The sequence below is a fragment of the Sceloporus occidentalis genome, unplaced genomic scaffold (genome assembly GCF_023333645.1).
Source record: "Sceloporus occidentalis isolate IW3139 unplaced genomic scaffold, rSceOcc1.0.p SCAF_9, whole genome shotgun sequence".
Lineage (NCBI taxonomy): Eukaryota > Metazoa > Chordata > Lepidosauria > Squamata > Phrynosomatidae > Sceloporus > Sceloporus occidentalis.
The window spans coordinates 43,845,173-43,872,319 of NW_028316989.1; the positions used below are offsets into that span (position 1 = coordinate 43,845,173).

At 41.3% G+C, this 27,147-nt stretch overlaps 1 protein-coding gene across 1 annotated transcript in view; it reads right to left on the reverse strand.

The window, feature by feature from the left end:
• The window catches only part of AGBL1 (AGBL carboxypeptidase 1), a 310,343-nt gene that overhangs the window by 228,514 nt on the left and 54,682 nt on the right, over positions 1-27,147 (reverse strand). The window contains exons 8-16 of the mRNA XM_089538005.1: positions 22,204-22,363; positions 21,317-21,390; positions 20,176-20,292; positions 19,495-20,072; positions 17,730-17,813; positions 16,835-16,921; positions 13,196-13,344; positions 9,585-9,672; positions 218-359 (exon numbers count right to left, since the gene is read on the reverse strand). Coding sequence (XP_089394131.1) covers positions 218-359; positions 9,585-9,672; positions 13,196-13,344; positions 16,835-16,921; positions 17,730-17,813; positions 19,495-20,072; positions 20,176-20,292; positions 21,317-21,390; positions 22,204-22,363 — 1,479 coding nt within the window. The remainder of the gene's footprint in view (positions 1-217; positions 360-9,584; positions 9,673-13,195; positions 13,345-16,834; positions 16,922-17,729; positions 17,814-19,494; positions 20,073-20,175; positions 20,293-21,316; positions 21,391-22,203; positions 22,364-27,147) is intronic.

A 27,147-nucleotide genomic window follows, 5' to 3' on the forward strand; every position in this document is an offset into this window, starting at 1 on the left:
TTATTCCTGATGTTTCACCAACATCTGTGGCTGGCATCTTCAGAGAACCAAGTCATACTGCTTCCTTAACATTTCTTTATGAGCCTTCATCCTCACACATTCCAACAACTTGAGCATGAATGGGAATATTAATAGTCACCTAAAATTTACTTAACACAAAACTGTGATTGCATTCATTCCAAACCTTTCCAGAATGTCATCAGGAAAATATGTTTACCATCATAGCAGAATAGGTGTAAGGGTAATGGTAAGCCAAGTAGCAGACGTCTTCTTTGTGAGGAAAAACAATGTTGAAGGTGAGCGTGTAGCACCATTTCCCACGGGGAACTCCTGCCGCTGCACAATTTTGGTAATGGTTTCTGGAAGAAGAGGGAGAAAGGAGCATAAATGAGGAGATACAGTATTATTTGGTTTTTGTGTCTTCATTCAGATCCAAAACATGAAGGCAGTGGTGATTAATTATTTTCAGTTCAGCAGAATCTAAATTCAAACCAATTGCAATTGAGTAAATAAGTGTAGCTTTCTAAACTACCTTTTAACCATTACTTTTCTAAACTACCTTTTAACCATTATCATATAAGCTGGCCATATGCTAACAGTCTAAGAATAGATGCAACCAGGGTTTTGGTATGTATTTAAACATTTAATATCAGTTCCAAAGTCTGTTCTTGAATGCATTCATGACAAGCAGATGTCCCCAGCTTATAAAATGCTTCACTACCTTAGTGACACCCTGATTTTCTTCATCTCCACCTAAGTATGTTTTCTCTTATGCCAATCACCCAAGTAATCTCCTCTCATTTATCATCTACCATTATGCTTTCTTATCTCCCATGAAATTAAACGTTCATTCTTATCCACCAAAGTACCATTTCTCTATCCTACCCAGGTGCTTTTTCTCTCCTTTGTGCCTTTGGCCCATGTGGAGCTGCCCTAGGGACACTGAGAAGTTCAATGGTCCTCTAGAAAAACATCCCTTTCCCAACATCAGTTTCCTCTTAGCTAGTTAGGGCCATCAGCCACCTTACAACTGAACACTTAATTAACTAAAATTGATTAATCCATTTTTGAAATCAAGTAGCCATGAGGTACAAGGTGCTAAGCATATGGATTTTCAGTTGCCATGGTCTTGGAGCTATTTGGAGACGGTCAAACATGGACATACAAATAATTTCCTTTGTTCGCTCAGATGAAATACAGGTCAACAGAGCGTGGAGACGTGGCGAACATTGTAAGGGGGAAAGCATTTGTTCTTGTTAGTTTTCTATTAGGGTGACCAGATGAAAAGGCAACTGAATTACTTCAGAAAAGAGAGAAGAAAGGATTTCAGCAAGTTCAGCTTTTCACACCACTGCATGACATGCTGTGCTAATCAAAATTCCATGGATGCGACTTTGTATTCTCTGTGATAACCAAAAATGTGTGCTTTTCTAAGGAAGGAATGGAGAACCATTGTCCCTTCAGATGTATTACAGTTCTCATAATCCCATATTGTCAGTCAAAGTCCAACAATTTGGAGGGCCAAAGATTTTGGCTGCCCTGTTCTAGGGAGTAAATGTAACACCAGGGTATGTGTGTGTATTTGAAAAATAACCTTGGTACCCAGGATCTGCAGGGAATTGACAGAATCCACTATGCTGCTCCCTTCCTGACCTCATTGCTCCTGGTCTTGAATGGCTTAAAATTCAGCCAGTGGATGTCATTGTGTTTTTCTCCACAATGCCTTCAACATTGTGGTTCTCTGCTTAATGATGCCTTCTGGCCAGAATTGGCACCAGGTCTGAGTGGGCCATAGCAAAGTTCCTTCGGTAGAGTAACTGATTCACTAGATCAGTTACTCTAGAATATGGTCAAGAGTTGACCATAACACATGGCCTTTCAGACTAACCAGTGGTTCACAAACTTTGGTCCTCCAGGTGTTTTGGACTTCCTAGAAGCCCCAACCAACTTGGCCAACAGTCAAGAATTCTGGTAGTTGAAGTCCAAAAACCTAGAGGACTTATGTTTGGGAACCATCACTATCATGCCTAGGATGGGCACTGATGGCCGGTATGGTAGCCTCCTCTCAAGTCTGCAGTTATTCAGGTGGAGATCTGGAGAACACACATTTCAAATATTTCAGCTGAAGAAAAGTGGAGTGGCTCTTGCAGACTGGCTTTGCATGTTCCTGTTTCCTTCGCCGACTCTGTCCAGCAATGGTTTTGCTTCCATTTATATACACTCGCCAGGAACATATCAATCTTAAGCTTCAATTTTCCTTCAGCATCCCCATCTGGTCCTTTGCAATCTTTTTATGTACTTATTTATTATTTTTAAAGAATCAGCTTCAAGGATCATGGTGAAAGATTTCCCCTCGGCTGAGATGAAGAGCTAATTCGCGCATTTCAGGGAGACTATATCTCAGGAAATTGCATCCACAAAGTACATCCCAGATAATAATTTTCCCCACCTAACACCAATTATGCTGTTGCTGAACTGCCCTGTTCTGAAGGACCATGCGATGTCCCCCTTCTCACCCACCCACCCCAGTTTTTAACAAATATCATCATCGCTACTGTATTAAAATGCAAATATAGGGAGAGACCAAAGGATGCAATTTCATCTGCTGAAATGTACACAAACTGTTTATTTCCCTGGTGGTGCAGTCTTATTTGGGGGAGTAAAGCCTCGAGTTAATTATTCTTGCCAAAAACCTATGGACTGATCATTGCTTCTTTTGAAAGAGAAATTGAGCAATTTATTTCTTCATAGGAAAGAAATGAATGGAAATGTGCCTCCGCTGCACAAAAGGTGTCTTTTGAAACTCATACTTGTTAATCTGCAAGTCTTGTTTCAAGTCCCAGAAGTGCTGGCCTTTAGGCACAGTGGCGATAGACATATCACTTTGCATTTTCCTAGAAATGTCCCCAAAACATAATGGGGCAGGGAACCAGGAACTAGAGGTCAAATATACACAATAAAGTATGTCTGTATGTCAAAGCACTTGATTTTTCTTGAGCAATTTAGCTTCCATTTAGTGTGCTTTGCTTTGTGATAGGTCACTGCAAGGCAAACCCAAGTCTAATAGCTGAGTCCTCGATCTCTGAGGAAATCCCGCTGTAGGACTGAGTCTGCATCTGCACTGCAGAAATAGTGCAGTTTGACACCGCTTTAACTGCCATGGCTTAGTGCTCTCTCGTCCTGGGAATTGTAGTTTGTTATGGCACCAGAGCTCTCTGACAAAGAAGGCTAAATATCTCACAATCTGCAAATCCCAAAATTATATCACAAATGTAGGGCTTGTCTATATAGCCAAAATTATTCCCCCCACCCCCAGGATCTTTGTGTCCTCTTGACATGACGCAGGACCAAAACCCCAAATCAGAACTCAAGTCTCATCATAACACTGACATCTGATTTGGGGATTCCTCCCCCTAACCTACATCTAAATAATTCACTGTTTGCTGCAGATTTTTGGCTTTCCTCATAGCAATGGTTCTGGCTACCTTGACTTGCATTCCTTATAAGCTGTCTGGCACCACCACTTCATGTTTGATGCCTACTCAAATGTATTGTCTTTTAAGTTGGGCATTGACACATAGTTACCTTCCAAGAAAACTATTTGGGCTTTGACACATAGTCAGCATATGGCCACAGTATGGATTTCATAGGGCTTTCTTAGGAAAGCAATACCCAGAGGTGGTTTTGCCAGTTTCTTCCTCTAAAATATCTGTAGCTCCTAGTATTCATTGGGGATCTCCCATCCAAACACTAACCAGGTCTGGCCTGGCTTAGCTTCCAAGATCATATGGAATCTGGTCCCTTTGGTGTATATTTAGGCAGCCCATTAAATTATACGGGTCTTATTCCAAAGTAAATGTCTGTACCAAGGGAGTCCTACTGAACTGTGCACACATATATATTTATAATGTTGCTGTTACTCTGGAATCAGTGGGACCAAACTACACATTATGTCAGGTATGGGAATATTCTGGAAGGTCAGAGCACCACGCTGCATTGGTCCCATTACCACTGGCAATTTTGGATGCCCATCATCAGTATATTCTTCCAGATAATATATATAATATACTCCCAGATCATTCTGGTCCATGTAAAGAGCACTTGGGTCTTGCATTATCAGTGGCCAGGATCCCACAACACCCTGATCCTATGATTGCAAATAAGACCCACTGAATTTCTTAAGCTCACTATCCTCCCTAACATTTTCCCTGAGCAGTTTATTTTACAAGGCCAAAAGAAGAAGAAAAAAAAGAGAAAGTCACACACCACTTGGAAAGCACACATTAATCTGAATACTGGGGCTATTAACATGCAGACTCAATTCACTGTGCTTTTGAGTCACTTTATAATAGGCAGGCCCTAAAGCTAATGATTTCTCCTTCAAACGTTCTGCACTGCTTCAAGCACTGCTGGCAGCACCAGTTAATTAATAATAATCATAATTATTATTGTTGCTATTATCATCACTTACTGGGCCCATTGTTTTTCATGTTCAAAGTGCTCTACAAATGTTATTGAAATCTTCTTCATATCTACCCTCTCTAGACAAATTAGGTAGACAAGAAGGCAAAGACTATCTCTATCACGATCCACTTTTCACAGAGTGATGGCCATGATGAACAGCATCACCACCACCACCACGCAATCCCTAGTACTGGACTGGTGTAGTGATTTGAGCACTGGATAACAACTCTGGAGACTAAGGTTCGAATCCTGGCTCGGCTATGTAAAAAACCACTGGGTGACTTTAGTCAAGTCGCACTCTCTCAACCTCAGAGGATGTCAATGGCACACTCATCTCAAAGAAACTTGCCAAGGAACCCCTGTGTTAGGTTTGCTATAGGGTCACCGTAAGTCGGAAATGACTTGAAGGCACCTTACATTAACAACAACTGGACTGGAGTGATGGAAGAGGTCAAAAGCACAGAAATGTCATGTCATATGTCACATTTAGGACAAAGAAACTGTAGCATTGGAATTAATGACACCAAGGCAAACCTTTTCAGCTGTGAACCTCAGATTCAATATGTTAGACTTCAGGAGAGGAGTTTGGTGAAAAGAGGCAAAATTTCAAGGGACTGAGGGAGGATTTATGGGCATGCAGACCCACAAGTGTTCCTCTCTCAGCCACCACCACTAGATGAATCGATGGAACATATCCGACCCCCTCCCCAAAAAGTGATTTACAAAACACTTCTCACTTTTTACAGCCATTTTCATTCAGCCGGATGGAAAATGTTCCTTTAAAAAAAAAAGCATGAAAGAAGAGCAATGTGAGTTGCTAAAGGACTCTTTGTTCTTATATTTTCTGGCTGTTGCTTCCTTTCCATGAGGGATGGGAACTCGGCAAGCCCATCAGCAGCATGTACTCCCAGGGGTTTCTTTCATTTTGCATAATCTTTTGTGGGTCGCCACTCATTTCGACAGATGCATGGAATGAGCAAGATGCACTGGGCCGGAGTAAACAAAAGCTTTTTAAAAGCCAAATTAAAAAGCGGCAGACTTTAAGTTGCCACGGTCCTCTTTGTCGATTTTGCTACAACAGATTACCAAGGCTACCTTGCTGGAAATACTTGAAATAGGAATGATAACGGTTTTCTTAAAAGGTGAATATTTATTTGCACTGGAGGGCAGGAACCTGGGCTGCTGAAATCACATTTGACCTCTCCCTTCAAAATTAAAGCTCAAAAGGATATCCCTTCATCTCTCCTTCATGGGAAAGATTTTTGACAGGGATCAGCATAATGGGGCAATTCTTCTAGAGCTGAGCCTTGAGATCTCAGAAGACCCCTTTTGCTTTAGATTTGCAAGGAACAATTATGTTGCAGTCTTTTGAGCAAGAGACAAAGGACAATTAAATATCTCAAAGTCCTTGGTAGAATGAGAGAGCAAAATACAGCCTCTGCAGCAAATTCCATTTTAAAATGCCATTCCCATCTCCTGGAAAACTAAGGGGGAAGCTAGGGGAAAGGATGACAGTTTGCAATGTTTTCTAATAAGACCACAAGCACATTTTCCCCCAAGGGACGGCATTTTCCAAACTTCCTTGTTTTTGCTCTTTTGTGTGACCAAAGGACACCAGCAGGCAAAAAAAAAAAAAAAGAAGAAGAAGGAGGCAAGGAAGGGAAATGATGATTTTTGTAGTGATCTGGGCAGAATTTCAACTACTGACCTAGAAAGGAAAAGTTCAGCATCCAATTACCAAGCCCTTGAGCCACCTAGCCTTTGAGCCAGGTGGGGTTTGAGAATGAACTGGAAATGAACCGTGGAACACAATGCGCTGATATGTCGTTTGGGAGCCCTGGGAGTTGCCACAGTTTTCCCTTAAATAATCAGCAGGAAAGGAACATTATTGCGCGGCATGTTATAACCGTAAAATGTTCGCCAAGACAGCAAGGGGCGAATGAGCTCATTTGATCACGGCTGTCATGACGTCTCTTTCTGTTGTTGCTGTTGTTCCTGATCCTCCCCCCACTCCCCTCCTTAATGCAAGTGTATAACCATCGCTTTGCAGGCAGGCAATAAAGCAGAGGAATGGCATCCACGAGACCCCTTTCGACAGAAGCATTTCTAATCATCTCAATAATGTAAAAATCTCTTGTGAGGAGAGGAAGGAAGACGACATGTGAGCAGAGCTGGGGGCTGCCACATCTGTCTTCATGAGTGAGCCGTCCCTGTCTCCCTGCTCAGAGGAAGACAGATGGGAATGGAAATCAGACTTAGTGTTTTATGCACATTCACAAGGCTTTCCTTGGCTGGGCGCAACCAGTATGCAAGAAGAGAAATGGAGCTGTGTCATACATTAATTAGATAATTAAGGGCCCTCCTTAGAAGACCAAAGTACCTAGGGACAGAGGAGGGCATCCATTATCCCTATTCCGTACTATATAAAGCTGAAGGTTCTGAGCCCCACAGCTGCCCAGATGTTCAGAGCCACAGTATTCTTAGACATGCTCCTTCTGAGCCACACACTTTGTGCTATTCTGAACTTAACTGTCTTCTATAACAGAAGACAAGCTTGGCTGTTTTTTGGTTATACAGATGTTGGGTCCTAGAATCGTAGACTCTTGGGGATTGCAAGTGACTTCAAGGACCATCTAATCCAACTCCTTGCCATGTAGGAATACAGAATTGCCACGCTCCTGAAAAATGCCAATCCAATCTTTGTTTAAAGACCTCCAAAGAAGGAGAGTCCACCACTCACCAAAGTTGTCTGTTCAACTGTTGAACAGTTCTTAGAGTAAAAACGTTCTCCCTAAATTTTTTGGTGGAATCTCTTTTCTTGCAATTTGATCCAACCTGTTCTAGCTCTGGGGCAGCAGAAAACAAGCTTTCCCTAATTTCTATATGTGCACCAAATGTTGGACTATCTCTGAGGAAATCCCATTGCGGGAGGGAAATGGGTTAATGGTAAGGAATATTTATTCTTCTTAGCATCTGATGCAACATTCTGTGATCACTGGGCATACTCTCTTCTCAATGAGCTCCTGGTGGCTCTTTCTTTAGGCGTCATTATTTTTCCTTTTTAAAAAAAGCATTTCTGAAAATCATGGGGTCCCAACCAAGCCTCTCAAAACACAGTTTGTGTGTTGGAGGTGTTTTGGCTACATAAACAACAGCACTCAAAGCCTGAACACTGAACATGGAGGCAATACAAAGAAGTGTTAAGGTGTGAACCTGGAAGGAATGAAAAGATTAGAGGGATTAGAAGGGACTGGCAGTCTTCGAGGGTAACTGTGATCCTATCCAGATTTACAAATGGCTAGAAAAATCAGATGACAAGAGAAGATCAAACTATCTGTTCAGAAAAAATCCAACATAATATCCAGTGCATTTCATGTTCTGGGAGTGGATGGGGGAGATAATAACCCAGCCCTATCCTATCATCTGCAGCCTATCCCTTTCCAGATTATGATTAAGAACTTAATTGTACTTTTACAGTTTAATCGCGCCAGTCAGCTGCTATTTAATCACCACACAATAACGGCCTTCTTAATGACATTAGGGGCCATTATGACTGTAATCAGCCTATACAAGCTTTGCATCTCTTACATCTGCTTGCGCTTAACTCTGCCAGCACTCAGAAAGCCATTCAGAGAGAACACAGAAGTAAGAGAGCCATGTAAGGATAAGACATGCACACACCGTTCTAGCCGGCTGAATAGGCTACCATTGTAGTGCAGTGGATGTCCCCTGCTAAGTCCAAGTTCATAAGAAGGCCCATGGAGAGACTGACTGAGCACTTCATTTCACAAGGAATCAAACAACAAAGAATGCTTTGCTTATAAGAGTGGGCTGTTGTTGTGCTTTTCCCACAAGCAAAAGGCTGTGGCTGCAAATGGCTTGGGAATACTAGGGGCAAAAAGGTAAAGAGTCCTGTTTTTCTCAAAATATCGGACAACCAAGGTGTAACTTTTCCTAGGGATGAGGAACTCAAATCAATCCCTAGACAACAGCCGTAATGCACATTATAAGCCCAAGAATTATGTGAGTGTGGGTGTAATGAAGTGTTAAAGGCCAGTGTGGTGCAATGGTTTGAGTGTTCGGACTTTATCACACCAGACTTCTAAGACATAACAACTGTGTTAGTCTAGAAAACACAAACATATCAGGTTAGGGACAGTCATTTTCACACAGTTCTTTCAAATCACTATGGCATTACTTTTGTCCCGGGATCTGCCTTTCCATGCTGGCCTCCATAGCCTTGCCTCCCTGCCCTATGCCCTTCCCAGCATGCCTTTCAGTCAGCATTTATTGTTGTTTCTTTTTATTTTAGCGCAATTTCACAATTGTGGCAATCCTTTAAGTAAAAAAGAAAAAGAAAGAAAAGAATTTGAAAATGAAAATGAAAAACAGGATACAGGGTTTGGATCTTCTCTCAGCCCTGGAAAACCTGCTAGGCAACCCTGGGCAAGTCACACTGCATCACTCATGAGTGCCTAGCTCCATGGCATTCTTATTGATGGTGAATGATGGTGAAAATTCAATCTGGAGAATTGTCAGATCTAGAGCTGGCTCTACCTGTGGATTGAGAAAGCGAAAAGAAGCCCACAGCACTGAAAGTACAGAGCAATGCACATGTGGAGAGTGGTTGAAAAGGGAGTTGATCTGAGATGCAAATAAAGAAAAGAGGAATAGATAGGAGGCACAACTGGTTCAAGATATGCATTCCCATGCCATGTCATCTGTAGTACAGATCAGTGGCGGAGCACATGTTTTACATGCAGAAAATCTCTGATTCATCCCCAGCTCCTCTAGATACAGACAGAAAAAAAATACTGTTTGAAATATTAGAGATGAAGATAGTGGCAGTGTCAACAATGCTGGGCTAGATGAACCCATAATCTGAATCAGTATATGGCAGCCCTCAAGTCCTTTCCACAGCCTTTCCAGTTAACCATGCCAAGTGAGATGGTTATAATGTTTTGGCACACAATGTCTGTAAAGCACTTTATATCCCCAAGAGTTGTGTAAGTGTGGGTGTAACAAAGTGATAGCTGAAAGTTAATGAAGTAACTTCACAATTAGCAGCAAAGAGAGGAAACTCTAAGCAACCTTTTGGAAGAAGGGAACCGTGCACTTACTTGTAATAGCAGATGTCATAGCCCACCCGAATCCAGTGAGGTCTACCCTGAAGAGCTTCCTTCACTGAATACATGACCGGTTGCATGCCTACAGAAGAAAAACGCATTTCAAACAAGAAAAAGAAAGGCAGTATGTCTTTCTCCGTGATGAGATGGGGATGCAACAAAATAATTTTGTTGCTTAAGACAATTTCAGGCAATGAAAGAAATAACACTTTTAACACATTATGGATAGCTTCAGCATGTCATTGTAGGCATTCTTTTCAACAACAACAAAACAGTCCTTGTCCACACTTCCTTGTGTCCCTCCATGCTTTCAGCCCATTCCCTACAGAGAATTCCCATATCTGTAATGAAATTACAGTTACAATATGGTTTCCAGTGTAAAAAAAAGAGCACTACAATTCCAAAACATCTCTTATTTCAGAGTTTCCATCAAAGAATCATGAAGAAAACTCTGTCATGTTAAAGCAAGTTTGAAGGCAAGACACCCATGCTGCTATACTGACAAATATTACAAGTAAGAGACTTCCTTTGATGCTTAAAAAGAGAGACAGAGGTGAAGCAGCCAAGCATACAGATCTCTACACCAGAAACATGAAAGCTATCCATGATCCCTTCCAGAACCAGTCTCTTCCACCCAGGAGAATAGACAAGGAGTGAATAACCTCTTTAGAATTAAAAGGTTGCACACATTTTCCTCTTACATTGGCTTCCTTTTTCCTCCCATCCTCTTCATGTCCCCCTTTTCCACAAAATCAAGATTGTAAGTTGTCTTTTTTATATGTTGCACTACAATATGCATACACTTGGTTATATCACAATAGCAATGATTTTCATGATGTAGTAGCAGAAGTAGTAGCAACATCAGCAACTAAATCAGGGTCTGAACCAGATCTTGTGGTCAAGACACACCACTATGCTTTGGTTTATTAGAGAGCAGATTGAGGTAGACAAGTTGCAGCTCTCCAGATATTGCTGGATGGCAATTCCCATCAACCTTAGTGAGGGATGACTGGAGTTGCAGTACAATAACATCTGGAAAGCTACAAATTTCCCACCCCTGCTGTGGTGGCCCAAAAAGACATTGTGGAAGGAGGTATTCCTTGCTGACAACCGGGCCACTTTCTCCCCAGGAATGTACCCACTATAGTTGACTCCAAGTGTGAATGGCTTAACTTGACAGTCAAGGCAAGAAAGCTATAAATGTCCCAATGGCCCTTTCTTGGCTTTGTTCATTATGCCTGCTTGCTTCCCAATATCAATTGCACAGTGGCATAGATCCTTGTCACCATGCCTCGTTTCATTCTTGAATAATCTCCTACACAACATTTATAGGACCTGAATTGACCTGCCTCCCCTGTGACCGCTCATCCATGCCAGAGTCTACCCTCCCTTGGCATTTGCTGTTTCTAAGCATAGGACAGGCACAAAATCAAAGGGAAACTGGAAAAGTATCCTGAACACTATAAAACCAGACAACATAGGTGATTCCACCCTCTATCTCTTGTCTGCATTCTTCCACAACCCTTCAACTCATGCCCACTTTTTCATCCCTTATAATGTTCTTAAAAGTAGGAACAACAATAGCAACAGAAATGGGAAGCAAAAGAGACATTGGTTACTTCCCGGAATTTCAGTCTCTCCTCCCCTCTTCCATCACTCAATATCAAAAATCCTAGAACTGTAAATTATGTATAGGGCCACTTCTTCTAATGAATGAAAACTGCCAGAATTCACTGCATTGCCTCAGACTGTAAACCACCGGAGCCAAATGGAAGGTCACACCTAGAATTCTGCTCTCCCATATTGCTTCCCCTACTGTTGTCATTTAGAGTGCAAGTTTCCTTACACAAGGATTTGAGATTCATCTATTTTTCTTATAAATGCAAGATAAAATGCAAAGTCCACATAGTGTACTACCTTTATTAATTAACTGGGGGGGAAAAAGGGGGGGGGGATCTCAGCTGAAACCAAACCTTGTTGACCAGGCAAAACATGCATGAGAGGAAGGAGGAGAATGTCAATGACAGAGTTATGTAGTCCGCATATTGTCTCAAGATCGCATTCAGGAAGGGTCTTCAGACTTTCAGATTAAGCAAATCAGGCACCACCTTGAACTTGGATTTGCTGGGAACTTGAAAGGCAGCAAGAACACTGCAATCGAATTTGTTTCTTCAGAGAATACAAAAGAAGATTGCCTTTGAAGCCTCAAACCTGTCTCCATCTGGTGTATATTGATTTTGCTCATATTACTTTACATAGTACAATGCCTGTTAGATGACATTATAGGCATGATAATAATTCACCAGTTGTTCCCGAGCCAGTCAATAAGAGCCATCATAACCCATCCATCTGTGCCATCCACCACTAGCCACAAATAGTTATTTATTCAAACTTCACAAATGTCTCTTTTCAATAGCAAACTTCTATTCTTACTCTCTGCCTCCATGCAAAAGAATGCAAGGGAGAGGTCATTCTGTAGCTAACCTATCCATCCTAGTAGATTTCAAAGCTGCCAGCACAGCATAGTGGTTAGACTGTTGGACTATGACTCCGGAGACCAGGGTTTGATTCTGTGCTTTGCCATGGAAAGCCACTGGGTGGCCTTGGGTTCAGTCACACACTTGCAGTCCGAGAAAACCCACCTTAGGCTCGCCATATATCAGAAATGACTTGAAGGCAAACAATAACAACAAATATGGGTCACTGGACAACTTATGTGGACTGGAAGTGAAAGGAAGACGGACTAATATGGAACTGGTTGATGGTGTGGAAAAGACTCTTCACAGTTTGCTGACCAGGAAGAGATGTGAGAAAGTGTCACGTACTGGAAGTCTTCAGTTCATAAACACAAGGTTCAGGAGGGTTCAGAAAACTTTATTTAGAAAGTTAAAGATGTTCACAGGATAAACTATATTGTCAGGATAGAAGCTGTTCCTGTTAAAGAGTATATTAAAAGCACATAGCAATTTAAACAGTTTCGCATGTTCGCACACCACTCATCTTTAAACCAAAAGATTTCTGTTCCCAGGACTGCCCTTCCTTTCCATCCTGTACCAAGCATTCCCACTGACTTGATCTTGAAAGTCCAAATTGCATTTTTCTCTTCCCTCACATTTGTTCATTAGCCAGCTTTCCAAAAGATACTATCTCCACCCAGCATTACTACTAGTACTGTATAACCTATCATCCAGTAGTGCAGAGCACGTGCATAATATATGACTAGCGAAAATGGCAGGAGCTCAGATGCTGATAGGAAAAAAAGACTCAGGCACCTTGATGTATTCTTGTTGTTGCGTGCCTTCAAGTTGTTACTGATATATGCAGCTCTAAGGAAAACCTATCATGGGGGTTTCTTGGTTAGATAAGTTCAGAGGAGGTTTGCCTTCCCCTAAGGCTGAGAGAGTGTGATTTGCCCAAAGTCAACCAATGGGTTTTATGGCCAAGTAGAGAGTCAAAGCCTTGTCTCCAGAGTGGTAGTCCAAAATTCAAACCAGTATGCCATGCTGGATCTGCCTTGCTATATCTGCCATATCTAAGATCAGGGACTATCCATGCAGACAGCTAGATACTTCCATACACAAGCATACTTTGCAAAGGGTTCTTACCAAAATTAAACTGGCTGTTAGGCTTCTCACAATTGATGATGTTGAAGCGGTAGGGAGTGGCTGTTTTCATGGCACTGACTTCAAAGTAGAACCATTGGTGATGCTGAGAACTATTGATATCAGGGTTGAGGATCAGGTCATATTCACACCTGGATAATAAACCACAGTAATACAACCATAAGAAGATCCAAATAGCTAAATGATGCATACACCAGAGCGCACTAACAATGGGCACACATGGCTATAAGTCCCTGGGTAGGGTGGTCAGGGGCTCTAGGAGTGGATACGAATTAAATCTCAGTTCATTTTTAAATTAGAATTTATGAAAATCCAGGAATTTCTTTCCTATTTGGGATAGAAAGAATTTGGTTTGGGCAGGATTCAGATATAGGAGAAATCTGCTGTTTGGTGAGGAACTTGGAATTCTCTGCTGAAGTACTGTAGTTCAGTGGAGCAGACTAGAGCAATAAACTAGTCATTTTGTAGCTGAGAAGTCTAAATACCTCACCAGCTTACAAATCCTAGGATGCTACAGGAAGGACCAATGTCATTTAAAGTGGCATCAAACTGTTACAACTGTGTAATGTATGTACACTCCATTCTAGTTGCTGTGCATTAAAGAAAATGCACTTTACAACTGAAAAAAATCTGTAAAACAAAACAGAGCAATTCAAATGGTCAAGGATGCTGGTGCAATTCTCCTATGAGGAAAGATGGCAATGTTTGAAACTGTTTAGAAAGAAAGCAAATCATAGCTGAGAGACGTGATGAGGTGCAGACATCCATGCACAATGTGGAAAAGGGGACATGTTTATCCCCTCACATAATCCTAGCGCCCATCAGATAAAGCCAAATGATGGAAGATTCGAGGCAAGTTCTTCAAGAGACAACTCCCTCCAGATGGCTACTACCTTAGAGGACTTTAAAAGAGTTCAGACAGATCCATGGGATTCACGAGCTTTAAAAAAGGAGTTAGACAAGATACGGCAATACATCCCAACCAGTCGTGATGGTTATTTAATACCTCCAGTATCAAAAGCAGTATGCCTCTCAATACCAGTTTAGGAGAAACATGAGCAAAAGAGAACTCCTCTACTCATGTTTTTCTTGCATGCTTTTCAATGGCATCTGGATGCTGGACTAGATAGGGCAGTTTTTATATTCTTTAGCTAAGGATTCCTGAATTTGACTCAGAGTATGGTCTTATATATGCATTGTTCTTCACTGTTCCTTTTGCTACCAATCCTGAAAACTAAAATGCACACACAATAATAGTATTCCCCATTGATGTTCATTCTCACTATTCCTGTGCAGTTTTCTGATTATGGATTCGCTGTTCTCAGTTTCTGTTTTATTTTCATTCATGCTTTGTAAGTTAATTTTTGGGATGAATGACTAAGTATGCATAACTGAGTTAATTTCCTTCCTTTGCAAATTTCTGTTGTAAAAAACTCCACTAATTATGAATGAAGACTTTTCTAAAGCATGAATTATTTTATAGTGTGAAATATAAAATTACACAATCAGTGTGCATCACAGCTAGTATCTTCATTTTCCAAAGGCAAAGATATGTGGCTCCCCCCACTGCCCACCCTCCACTATTCTCAACTACACTCATGGGAATCAGTTTGGTGTTTTAATGGGATACAAAATAAAACAAATGTCCTTTCCGATCCCTTACAGTATACACACACAACAGATTGATCTTGGTTTGTAGCACATTAACTTGTTGAGACTTCCACCACAGAATCCTAGTGATATTAGCTGTCGATGTGTAACAGTGGCTAAAGTGCTGGATTGGGAGGTCTAGTTTTATGATTAAGAACCATAACTCACTGGTTGACTTTGGACCAAAGAGAATACAGGTGTACAGAACAATGATACATGCACAGCCACAAATTTAAATAACATTTGTTGTATGCCTTCAAGTCATTTCCCTCTTATAGCAACCCTATCATGGGGTTTTCTTGGCGAGATTTGTGTGTATTAAGTCTGGAAGAGTCCTCTGAAGCTGAGAGTGTGTGACTTGCTCAAAGTCATCCAGTGATGGCTGTGTTCCTTTCGCCACTAGGCAAAGACCCTTCTTATTTAGAGAAGCATTTGGCTCTTAACTCATGGCTGCATCTACACTGCTGAAATAATGCTGGTTAACGCCACTGCAACAGCCATGGCTCAATGCCATGGAACCCTGAGATCTGTAGTTTGTTGTTTCACCAGCACTCTCTGGCAGAGAAGACTAAATATATCACAAAACTACAAATCCCAGAATTCCCTAGCATTGAGCCATGGCAGCTGAAGTGGTCTCAAAATGCATTATTTCTGCACTGCAGATGCAGCCCATATGATGGAAAAGGCTTTTATTGAGGCGTGCTGTGCCTTTATTTTTTTAATGTTTTAAACATGTCTTAAAATGTATTTTTAACAGTATTATTGTTTCATTTTTTTAAAAAAAAATGTATTCTAATTGTTTTTATATTTACTTTATTTTTAATTGGTTGTGAACTGCCCTGGGTCCAGTGCTGGGTCAAAAGCAGGGCCTAAATTAAATTAAATTAAATTAAATTAAATTAATATAAAATAAAATGTTGAAGAGTAGGGATGTGAAGAAATCTCGTTGTTGCTGAAGCATAGTTGGCACTGGCCATGTCACCATGGTGAGACTGCATCTCTCCTAGCTCTCCTTCCAGATATCTCAGGTCTGCTGCAAGACCAAGATACCAAATCTGGTATTATTCTCACATCTTATGTGAAATACAATTCTGATATTTTTGTGGAAAACACTAGTTCTCCCTTGGTGAAGCTAAGCATGCAGACATGCTCAGAGAGCAAGTGCAACAGGGCACAAAATGCACTTAATGCTACTACTTTGAAACAAGGCAGCAGTTAATGTATTCTCCAGTATTGCACATTTCACAGCAGTTTGCAAAAACCATGTGCAAAAATGCCCATTTTTCCCTCAAATACCACCCCATCTACCATCCCATAATGGCTCCTACTTTCCAGTTTTCTGTCTGAGAATGAATTAAACTCAGGGAGTTGTATCCAAAGTGAAAGGAAAAGCCAGGGACTGTTAAAGGCGTCATAACAATCACAACAAGTTCTCTCTGTGCTATACTGAATTCTTAGCAATGACTCCATTTCCCCATAAAGATGGTTGAATTCTTTCCAAGCTTTCCCTCTTCCACCTGACTGATATACCTTGTCCTGTTTACATGGCACAGGATCTTCACAATGCCTGCAACCAATTTGGGGCTCTTTCCCCCTAACCTGCATTTTTAAAAACTCACCTTGATGGCGTGATGGCGGCATCTGCCTTTTCATTTATGGTGTTGCCTCTTTGGCCAAGAGTCACTCCAGGGCAGAACAAGGTGCCCAGTATGGCATGGAGCATAGCACAGCTGGGCACCTCATTCTGCCCTCAGCAGTGGTGCTGGGCGATAAATGGGGACTGTGAGGGGAGGCAGATGGCTGTCATTGCTGGGGGGAAGAGATCCAAACCCATAAAGTAAGGGGCAAATTCAGGGGGAATTCAGGGTTACAATATTCCAAGGGCAGCCTGGAGTATTCTGGCAAGTGTAGATGAGCCCAAATATATATTGCAATCCCCACCCTTGCTGCTGGGGTGTTTGCATTACTTACTCCCGCACTTGGACAGCTTTGCGAAGATTTCCAGATTCAAACTTGGAGAAGAACTTCAGGCAGTCCAGAGCACCAGAGCTTAAGCAGCTGAAAGAAGATGCAACTCGATTATTGCAAGGCTCAACAATAAATTTAAACAAGTAAATACAGAACTCACTTGCTAGAGATATGAGTGCAAGGCTGTCGTGAGTGTGGAGGGAGGTACAGAAAATTCAAATAGCCATCAGCTGTCAGTGGGGTGCTAAATCTTCTCTGGGTTTTAGTCTAAACTTGAAAGGAGCTGCTTAGGATGCCACACCTTCATAGAGTTCAAGAACCTCATGCACCACACAAGTATCAGAGGCTCACGTATGTGTAGCAAAATAAGTAAATCATAAAAACAAAACAAAAGCAAATGGAGATCTGCTGTGTTACTGTGAAACTCAGTCTCGAAGATATGCCAAAGCTCTCATTTGGGTACCTGCAATATTTCCATCTGGTCCAGCTTTTGGTGTCTTAGAAATGACATTTATGGGGAGAGATTATTGTACTATTCCATGAAGGTTCATTAGACATATAATTCTGCATGTGTAGTGTAGTGGTTTGAGCTTTGGACTATACTTTTGGACTACACCACTTATTCAGACATGGAAAACCATTAGGTGAACTTGAGCAAGTCACACTATCTCAGTCTCAGAGGAAAACCCCTCTGAACAAATCCTTCTAAGAAAACCCTGTGATAGGTTCTCCCTAGTCTTGGCATAGTGACTTGACTGCACATGACAATTATTCTGCCCTGGATGCTCTTTGCATGAGAACAGAGTGGTCTGGAAATATAAAGATGTTCAGCAGTAAATAAAGCACCCTTGCTTCAAATCCCAATGATATGGTCCCCAATGAGAAGAAAGAAACTTACCTGGAGCTATCTAAATCAAATACGACTCGGTTGATTATGTCACCTGGCTGGATCACACGACGAACATCTTCAAAAATTTTGGCCCTGTGGTGAATAAAACAAGGATGGAGCTGCTAGAATCTCTCAGTTGCTATCCATACTTTTAAAAGGTCATTTCCTTTATTCTGATGGCTAAAGAGCTTTAAAACAAGAAGGAGCTGCTGCAAAATCTAACAATGTACAGTGATCCCAAGCAGGGACACAAGCCAACCAATCCGTGCCCTGCTCTAGATAAAGATGGAAGAGAATTTAATTTGATCTACATTTGTGAACTGACCTTCTTAGCACTCTCTGGGCTGAAAGATGGATTGGAACACAATTAATGTATTTACTGCACATCTCTCCGAATTTCTGATGCCAGAAGCTTGGTCCCCCTATACCAGAACTGCCAGCTCTGACAGGTCCTCCATAGTTTCTGGAAAGATTCCTAGAGAGGATTCCTGCAGATCCCTGGTGGTCTACTGCCAAAGTATTAACCAGGCCTGACCCTGCTTAGCTTCCAAACGAGATGAGGTATGTTCAGGATGGTATGGTGGAATTCATATCACAGCTGAGATGTGATACGAACCAGCTCAAAACTTGCATTAACATGAAAATATCCATGCAAAGTAATAGAAAAGCTGCAAACAACAACAACAACAACAAAATTAGGCACAAGTGATATATAACTGGATACGCATGAAGTCAACATATGTTCAATAAGTGAAATCCATCCATCCATTCCCCTAGTTTCAGGATACTCTGTCCCATTCACTCACTCATTTTTGCATAAGCATTAGCACTCACTGGCGCACCAGTCTGCTATCAGAGGGAATAATGTCATTGCCTGATATTGCCATACCTTCTTGATATAGAGATGCAAAGAATGTTTTGCAAAAAATATTCATTCTTAAAGAGAAAGGATCAGGAATGACATGTTGAAATAGCCTGTCAAGAAACTGACAATCCCCATCACACCATGCATGACACCAAAACAACTCGTCTTTTTTTTCCACATGGTTTCCTCAATTTGCACAAGCTGTCTCTGTGCAAAACTACTACCTTTTCCCCTTGTGAAGCAAACCGTAACACATTAACATGCAGAGCAACAAAGGACATGCTGGATGATCAAAAAGATGCAAGCAGCTCATTGAGTCCTGAAATGTCTTAGAAATCCACACTTCAAGACAGCTGCGGATGTAGCCTACTCAAAAAGTGTGCCATAATTTGTTCAAAAAATGTTTTCAGAAAGGTGAATGTGGGGAGGCCCTTTCACATTATACAGTTATAGCACTATGATTCCACTTTAACTATCATGGGTACAGCCTATGGGATCGGCAATCTGTAGTCTGGGGAGGCATTAGTGCTCTTCCCACCATAAATCTAGAATTCCGTAAGATGCTTCCATAGCAGTTAATGTGGAATCATGGTGCTATTCGTATGCAGTGTGAAAGGGCCCACAGTCTCAGAAGCAGGGAGAAATATTGTACGGTTTATAGGTTTCACTCTCTGGGCTGAAAGACGGATTGGAACACAATTAATCTATTTACTGCACATTGCTCTGAATTTCTGATGCCAGAAGCTTGGTCCCCCTATGCCAGAACTGTCACATTCCCAACTTCACATGTGGGAATAAAACAAGCAAGGATTTACACACCTAATTTTTATCCATGAAAGGGTGCCTTGCTTACGTCATGTCCTTCTAGTTTTACTCTGTAAAAGCAGGTGAAGGAGAGAAGTGACATACCTTTGGACACCGTATCTTCTCTGCTGTAAACATTGGCTATAAGGAGGAGGTATGTGACCCCAGAGATCTGGGAACGCCAGCACTCTGAAGTCTGGAATGGACCTGGTACAGCCAGTCCTTGCCATATAGTAGTGAGGGTTGTGGAAAGGGATATTGCCTGGGTGTCTCTCCAAAAGCTTCGTCACCACTTCCGACGTCTCCACTGTCTCTTGACAACTGGATCTGCAGGAATTCATACCCTGAAAAGTTATTTTGTCCTGCAATGCCTCTTTGGCAAGAGGGTGCAGTGTAGTTGCTGCACAGCCCTTGCTTGAGTCTTCACCTTCTCTGACAGAATCCTCCAAAGACTGAGATTCGTCATGATTTACTTTTCTAGGTCCTTGAGAATGTTTCTGTCTTTTCAAACCATTCTGCACTGGGACCGTAGAAGTCCTTTGGGGCAGTTTTTCTCTTTGGGTGATTTGGTCCCTCTCTATCCACTCTGGCTGGGGCTTTGGAATGACATGGAGACAGGAACGTGTCAGGGTTGCAGAGATGTCCTCAGAGTTTATCTCATTTTCAGGTTCTGATTCCAGCTCCTTTAAGAAGATGTGGGGAGAAAGATACAAAAGAGTGACATGGCTCCGTCCCTAGACTACCCCCTTGGCTTTATAGAGAAAGCAAAACCCAGGACCATCTCACCACAAAGTTACAGCACAGTTCTGGACACATGGCCTCATATTGTTCAAGCTCCGATTCTGGCCGGTCAAGCTCTGGTTTTGATAGGAGTTTGTCAACATCAGTTTCTAAGTCATCATCCTATTAGAAGAAGAGCCAGAAAGGAAACTGTGTAAGGAACCATTTCTTTAAATCATCGCCAGCCACAGCCTGATTGACACCTGTCTCTTGATATTCCAAATCTGACTGCCACAACAACACAAATTTCTCACAGGAATGACTTAAGGAGGAAAAACATGTACACAAACTCTGCACACGAACAATTCCACATAGCTTTTGAATCATATTTATTTATAGTTTAGGAGATGAGATATCTGATCTTCTTATGGAGTATTTAAATAGTCACTGCAATTTAATGTTCAGTATCTTAAAAGCCAAAAATTGAGATCCTCATTTTAACAGTTATCATTTAAAGCAATCCTATACACATCTACCCAGAAACTAAGCCTGCATCCTCACTGCAGAAATAATCTGGTTTGGCACCACATTTAATTGTCATGGCTCCATACTATGGAATTCTGAGAATTGTGAAACATTTAGATTTCTCAATCAGAGAGCTCTGGTGTAGCAACAAACTGCAGTTCCCAGAATTCCATAGCACTAAGACAGAGCAGTTAAAGTAGTGTCAAATTATTTCTACAGTGCAGATGCAGCCTAAGACTCATTGAATGGCTTTCTCCCCACTAAATATGTTCAGACATGGCAAATGTGAGAAGGCTGACCAGTCGGTGTCTAGTCGCCTTTTTGTACTTGAACTCCAAGAAGCCCCAGTGGATATGTTAAAACTTGTAGTTTGCAAAAGCAACCTTTCTAAATTATGCTTGATTCTACTACCCTACACTGGCTCTCAGAGGAGAAGCTTCACCTGAACATACTGAAATGTCCTCTTATCACATCCCTTAAAGGGTAGGATCAACCAGTTTGTCAATTTTTCTCTCTCCTATGTTCAAATAGTGTACATTTTGGAAAATGCTAATGAAAAATGAATGGAAGCAAAATTTTCAGCCATCCCTAATTAAAGGTACAAGGGTGCTGGACTCCTTGGCAAATGGTTATCTCCCACATATCAGCATGGAACGTACGGGTCACCAAAATAAATACTTACCTCCTCTTTATTTTCTACATCCTCATTATCTATATCCTTTTCAATTTCCTCCTTAACATCATATGCACAATAATCTGCAAAGCATAAAAGACAGATTGAGCTAAACTAAAAGTCCCACCACTCACCAAACTAACCAAGAGGATGAAATCTTTGCCTCAAGATGTATATGTGTTTGTGCACCTTCAAGCTACTTGTTGATTTATGGCAGCTCCATGAATTTCATAGGGTTTTCTTGGGCATGAAATATTCAGGTTCCAGTTCCTTCCTCTGAAATATAGCCTACAGCACCTCGAATTCCCTAGCAGTCTTCCACCCAAGTATTAACCCTGGCTTAACTCCCAACATCAGATGGGATCTTCACGATGTTTAGACTTTTTGCTGCAATATTACTCCAGCATTTGTATTATCCGCCACCAAATAACAGGAATCAAGCCAGCCTGGGATCTTGCTGTGCAACTACACTGTAGAAATAATGCAGTTTGACACTGCTTTGACTGCCATGGCTCCACACTATAGACTCTTGGGATTTGTAGTTTTGTGTGCACCAACACACTTTGGCAGAGAAGACTGAAGACTATGTAAAGCTGAAAAGCCCAGGATTCCATAGGATGGAGCTACATCACTTAAAGTGGTGTCAGACTGCATTATTTCTACAGTCTAATTCACCCTTGGTCAAAACTGGAGGCATATTTGAGATGCAAAATAAAAGCACCTATTATCTATGTAAACCACAGGATCTACAACTGTGGGTTGTTTTTTTTTACCCCATTCAGATGAAAAGTGCCTGTGGTTATATAAGCTACAAGATTCATAGCCTTAATATAGAAATGAGGAGGTGGCGTTCATTTAATTGTCCTTCTCCAATTTATATATTCTACACATTTTACCTTCAGGCCTGGCTTGTGAAGATCCAGTTCTCCCAGGTATGGGAAAGGAATAAGAACTGCAAAGAGCAGCAGAAGGAAGATGCATCTTGGGATATGTTTTTCTCAGGATCTGAGTCACGGTGTTTACTACTGGATCCAGATTTTTGCTGATCAGGCAGTCCTGAGTAGCAATAAAGAAGCACATTGAGATATCTCTACAACAAAGATATCATACCAAAGGTTTCATTCATTCCCAAGGCTTGGTAGCAACTCATCACAAACAATATGCAATTTGTCCCTTTTTGCAAAAATGATTGCATAACCAAGATTTGCAACAAGCTTTTTAATGTTCCGTTTCAAAATGCATACCTTTTTGTGCGCACTTTTTCAAATGCACACATTTTGTATACTCTTGCTTGAAATGCGCTGAAAATTTTGGGAAAGTACAAATGTTAAGTTAAATCCAGTTTGCATTCAACTTCAGGAACCCAATGCAAAGTCAAAAAGTTTGCTCCAGAATGGCAAATGGACAAAAAAAATTCACATATAGCTAATGCAAAGTGAGGAAAAATACAAAGGTACTGAAGACTCCATAGTATAGTGTGGGCACAACTGTGTTGTTTCTTTCTTCATGAAAATAAATATGATTTAAATAGGAAAATGGCATATTGGTCCCACTTCAGAAACAAGATCAGTTAACTTAAACTCCATAATTTAGGAAGAAATTGGGATGAAGAGAAGAGATGCATCACAACCGTCATCCTTTTCTTTGCTAAAACCTCCCCACACCGGAGTCCATTGACCTCTGCAGCAAGGACAGAACTTTAACCAATTTAAATGTGTTACATTCTATAGCCTTGAAGGCTTTATTGCTGCAGTTCGCATACAACAATCTCCACAGAGAGGGAACAGAACGGCAAAACTATCATATATCTTTGTCGTTAAGCTGTACGATGGCCATCTACATAAGAATGTGATTGGTATTTTTATCCCTGATGATTTGTGAAAAACCCATCCCATTCACACAATATATCAGGAAAGCATGATGAACCTATTCCTAACAGCAACATTGAATATCTATTTTACAAGAAGTTTGGCCTGCAATAAAAGGTTTCAGTGTGTATTCTCCCTCCTAGCCGGACTGCTGCTGAGAGACTGTGCCGTCCTTCTCCTTCAATTTCCCACTGAGTTTTCTCAACTAACAATTCTCACGTTTCTGGCATTCTCAACAGCTTATTATGTCCGGTTCTCTTTGAGCTCTTGGAAAAGCTCCAAAATATATACATTTTTATGGCCAGCATTCTGCATCAGCAACTATGGTCCTATACAGACAGGCCAAAATAAAGCTGCTTCAGGTCACTTTGGAGGTATGGTGTTTCAATGATGCATGCGTCCTAAGAGTCTGGAAGCTTCACCAAAGCTGCACTCCATTCCTTAAAACTGGAGCGTGGCTTCAGTGTGACCTCTGGACTCTTAGGACGCATGTATCATTTAAACAGCATACCTCCAAAGTGACTCGAAGCAGCTTTATTTTGGCCTGTCTGTATCAGGCTTCTCCTGGCCTGACCTTCCTCCCCACAACCTGGTGGAAACATCACTCAACTGTGCTTTGTTTGTGATGGAGGCCTGATCTGCATTGCAGAAATAATGCAGCTTGACACCACTTGAACTGCCATGGCTCAGTGCTATGGTATTCTGTAGTTTGCTGTGGTACCAGAGCTCTCTGACAGAGAAGGCTAAGTATCTCACAAAACTACAAATCCCTGGATTCCACAGTATTGAGCCATGGCAATTAAAGTGGTATCAAATTGCATTAATTCTGGAGTGCAGATTAGACCTAAGTCAATATGACTATGTTGTGATCGTGAATATAGAACAGTATTTCCTGCCATTTCCTGTGTAAAACAATATGGCCAGAATTCTGTAAGAAAGGAACTTTTTCTATAAAATAATTATACAGGCCAGTATTCTGCATAAACCAGTGAATAAATTAGGAGACCTGTTCGAGATCATATTCACGATTGCTGCTTAGTCCCAACAGTGACAATATTGCCATGATTGTAATTTCACACACACACCAACCAATTTTATGAGCATCAGCTGAATGGGGAGAAGAAGGTCCATTTTGTCAGTGAATGGCATTTCCATTAAGTTTTGGGAGGTGGAATGAGCATCGCTGAATGACATTTCCATTAAATTTTTGGGGGCAGTCAGAACAGGAGAGGTTATGTGGCTAAGTAGAATTAGTTAAGTAGTTAAGCTGATGTAGTGTACTGGCCTCTTTCTTTCATTCTTGGGGTTCTCTCAGTCATTGTGATATCTCCTGCTTGTTTTTCCAATGATGGTTTCCACTCCATTTCTAACATTTCTTATTCGAGTTTGAAGTAAAATCAAGTGGCAGCTAATTTTAAAAAGCAGCTCTCAAGATTCTGTGACCTTCTAATATCATCAATAACCAATGCAATGTTTGGCTGCATCAATAGAAGTATAGAGTCTAGATCAAGGGAAGTAATAGCGCCACTCTATTCTGCTTTGGTCAGGCCTCACTTGGAATATTGTGTCCAGTTCTAGGCACCACAATTCAAAAACAATGCTGACAAATTGGAGTGTGTCCAGAGGAGGGCGGCCAAAATGGTGAAGGATCTGCAAACCATGCCTTATGAGGAAAGACTATGTTTAGCCTGGAGAAGAGACGGTTAAGGGATGATATGATAGCCCTGTGTATTTGAAGGGGTGTCACATTGAGGATGGAGCAAGCTTGTTTTCTGCTGCTCCAGAGACTAGACATGGAACAATAGATGTAAGCTACAGGAAAAGAGATTCCATCTCAACATTAGGAGCTTCCTGATAGTAAGAGCTGTTCAACAGTGGAAAACACTCCATCGGAGTGTGATGGAGTCTCCTTCCTTGGAGGTCTTTAAACAGAGGCTGGATGGCCATCTGTCAGGGATGCTTTCAATGTGATTTCCTGCATGGCAGGGGGTTGGATTGGATGACCCTTATGGTCTCTTCCATGATTCTATGGTTATATCAAGAAAAAGGCATGATGTAAGCATGTTGATGAAGGGATGAAGCAAAGAAAGTAGGGATTAGTTCTGTTTTGAAAGGTTCTCAGTACGTTCTGTGGGACAAAGCTGTCTGTGATGTGGTATATGATGGAGGGGTGGAATTGGCCCTTGTTTCGGACACTACGGTCACCAGGAACAGCTGCAAACTTAAGCCTTGACTCTAATGGTGTCTCTGTCATATATCTGCACTGTGCAGAAGGGGATCAAACATTGCACAAGGGGGAAATTTGCAGGGGAAACACATTCATTCTTGCCAAGAGGAGGTGTCTGGTCTCTGCAGGAAAAGACCCCTCTGCTGGGAAGGGATGTTAATATTTTCTCTGAATGCATGAACAGTTGGTTAATTCCACTGCCTAATAAATATATATGTAGGAGCAGGGAAAATGGAGATTTCTAAGGCACTTGTTGAATGTCCCCACAGCAATGGCAAATAGGAATGAAAAGAAATTTTCACTGGATTTGACAAGAAGTAGTATTTTTGCAGAAAGTTAGGCTGGCGCCTTCTTTGCTTTTCACTCCTTTTTCTTTTCAGTGGCAGGTTAAGACCTTCCTATTCCAGCAAGCCTTTGGGAATTGATTATTAACCGGAGAAAGACTTTTCTGAAGGGTTATCAGAGGACATCCCATTATATATGAGTCTTAGGCTCATGCTACACAAATCTGTTAGTTCTTTTGTCCTCTTTCTTTGTGATGCATTTCCTCTTTCTTGGCATTACATAAGTGCCCTCTTTAAACCCAAAATATGCTGGGGGATGTTATTAGCTAAAAATTAGGCTTTCGGTGGGGGGGGGGGGGGTAAGATCCTCTGTTAACAAAATCAATTTCAACAGAGATAAATGCGTCATACTACATCTAGCCAGGAAAAATGAAATGCACAAATATAGGATGGGTGACACCTGACTTGGAGCCGTACGTATGAAAAAGATCTAGGAGTCTTAGTAGATCATAAACTGAATATGGGTAAGAAGTCAATACAATTCCAGTTTGCATCAACAGGAGTATAATGTCCATATCAAGGGAAGTAATAGTCCCATTCTATTCTGCTTTAAAACTAAGCTAGAATACTGGGTCCAGTTCTGGGCACTTCAGCTCAAGAAGATTATACTGCATCCACACTGCAGAAATAATCCAGTTTGACATTACTGTAACTGCCACGGTTCAATACTAAGGAATCCTGGGATTTGTAGTCTGTTGTGGCACCAGAGCTCTCTGGTAGAGAAGGCTTACAAAACAACAATTCCCAGAATTCCATAGTACTCAGTCATGGCAGTTAAAATGGGGTCAAAGTGGATTATTTCTTCAGTGCGGATGCAACACAAGACAATTAAAGGTCTGGAAACCAAGCGTTATGAGGAATGACTAAGTGCTTGCTGTGTTTATCTTGGAGAAGAGAATACTGATATTTCAGTCTTGTGAAGAGAAAACATCTTTAAACATCTGAAGGGATGCAACATAGACGATTCTTTATCTTTTACTGGAACATGAATCAATGGATTCAAATGACAAGAAAAGAGATTTCTCCTAAGATAAGAAGAGCTGTCTTGCTGCAAAACCTGTTCAACAGTGGAACAGACTTCTTTAGAGTATGGTCGATTTTCCATCTTTTGAGGACTTTAAGCAGAGGTTGTGTGAGCTTCTTTTAGGAGTGTGGGTATTCCTGTAATGCAAGGGATTGTACTATGTGGCCCTTGTGATCCTTTCCAACTCTATGATTCTATCATTTCAGCATCTTGAGATCCACCTACCTTTCATCTCAGTTTTTGAGATGTTTTAGATGTTCCTTAGTTTTTGCTCTCTCTCCTTCAAATTCTCCACCATTGGTTCCCAAACTTTGGTTGCCCAGGTGTTTTGGACTTCAACTTTAAGAAGCCCCAGCCAAGCTGGCCAACTGTCTGAG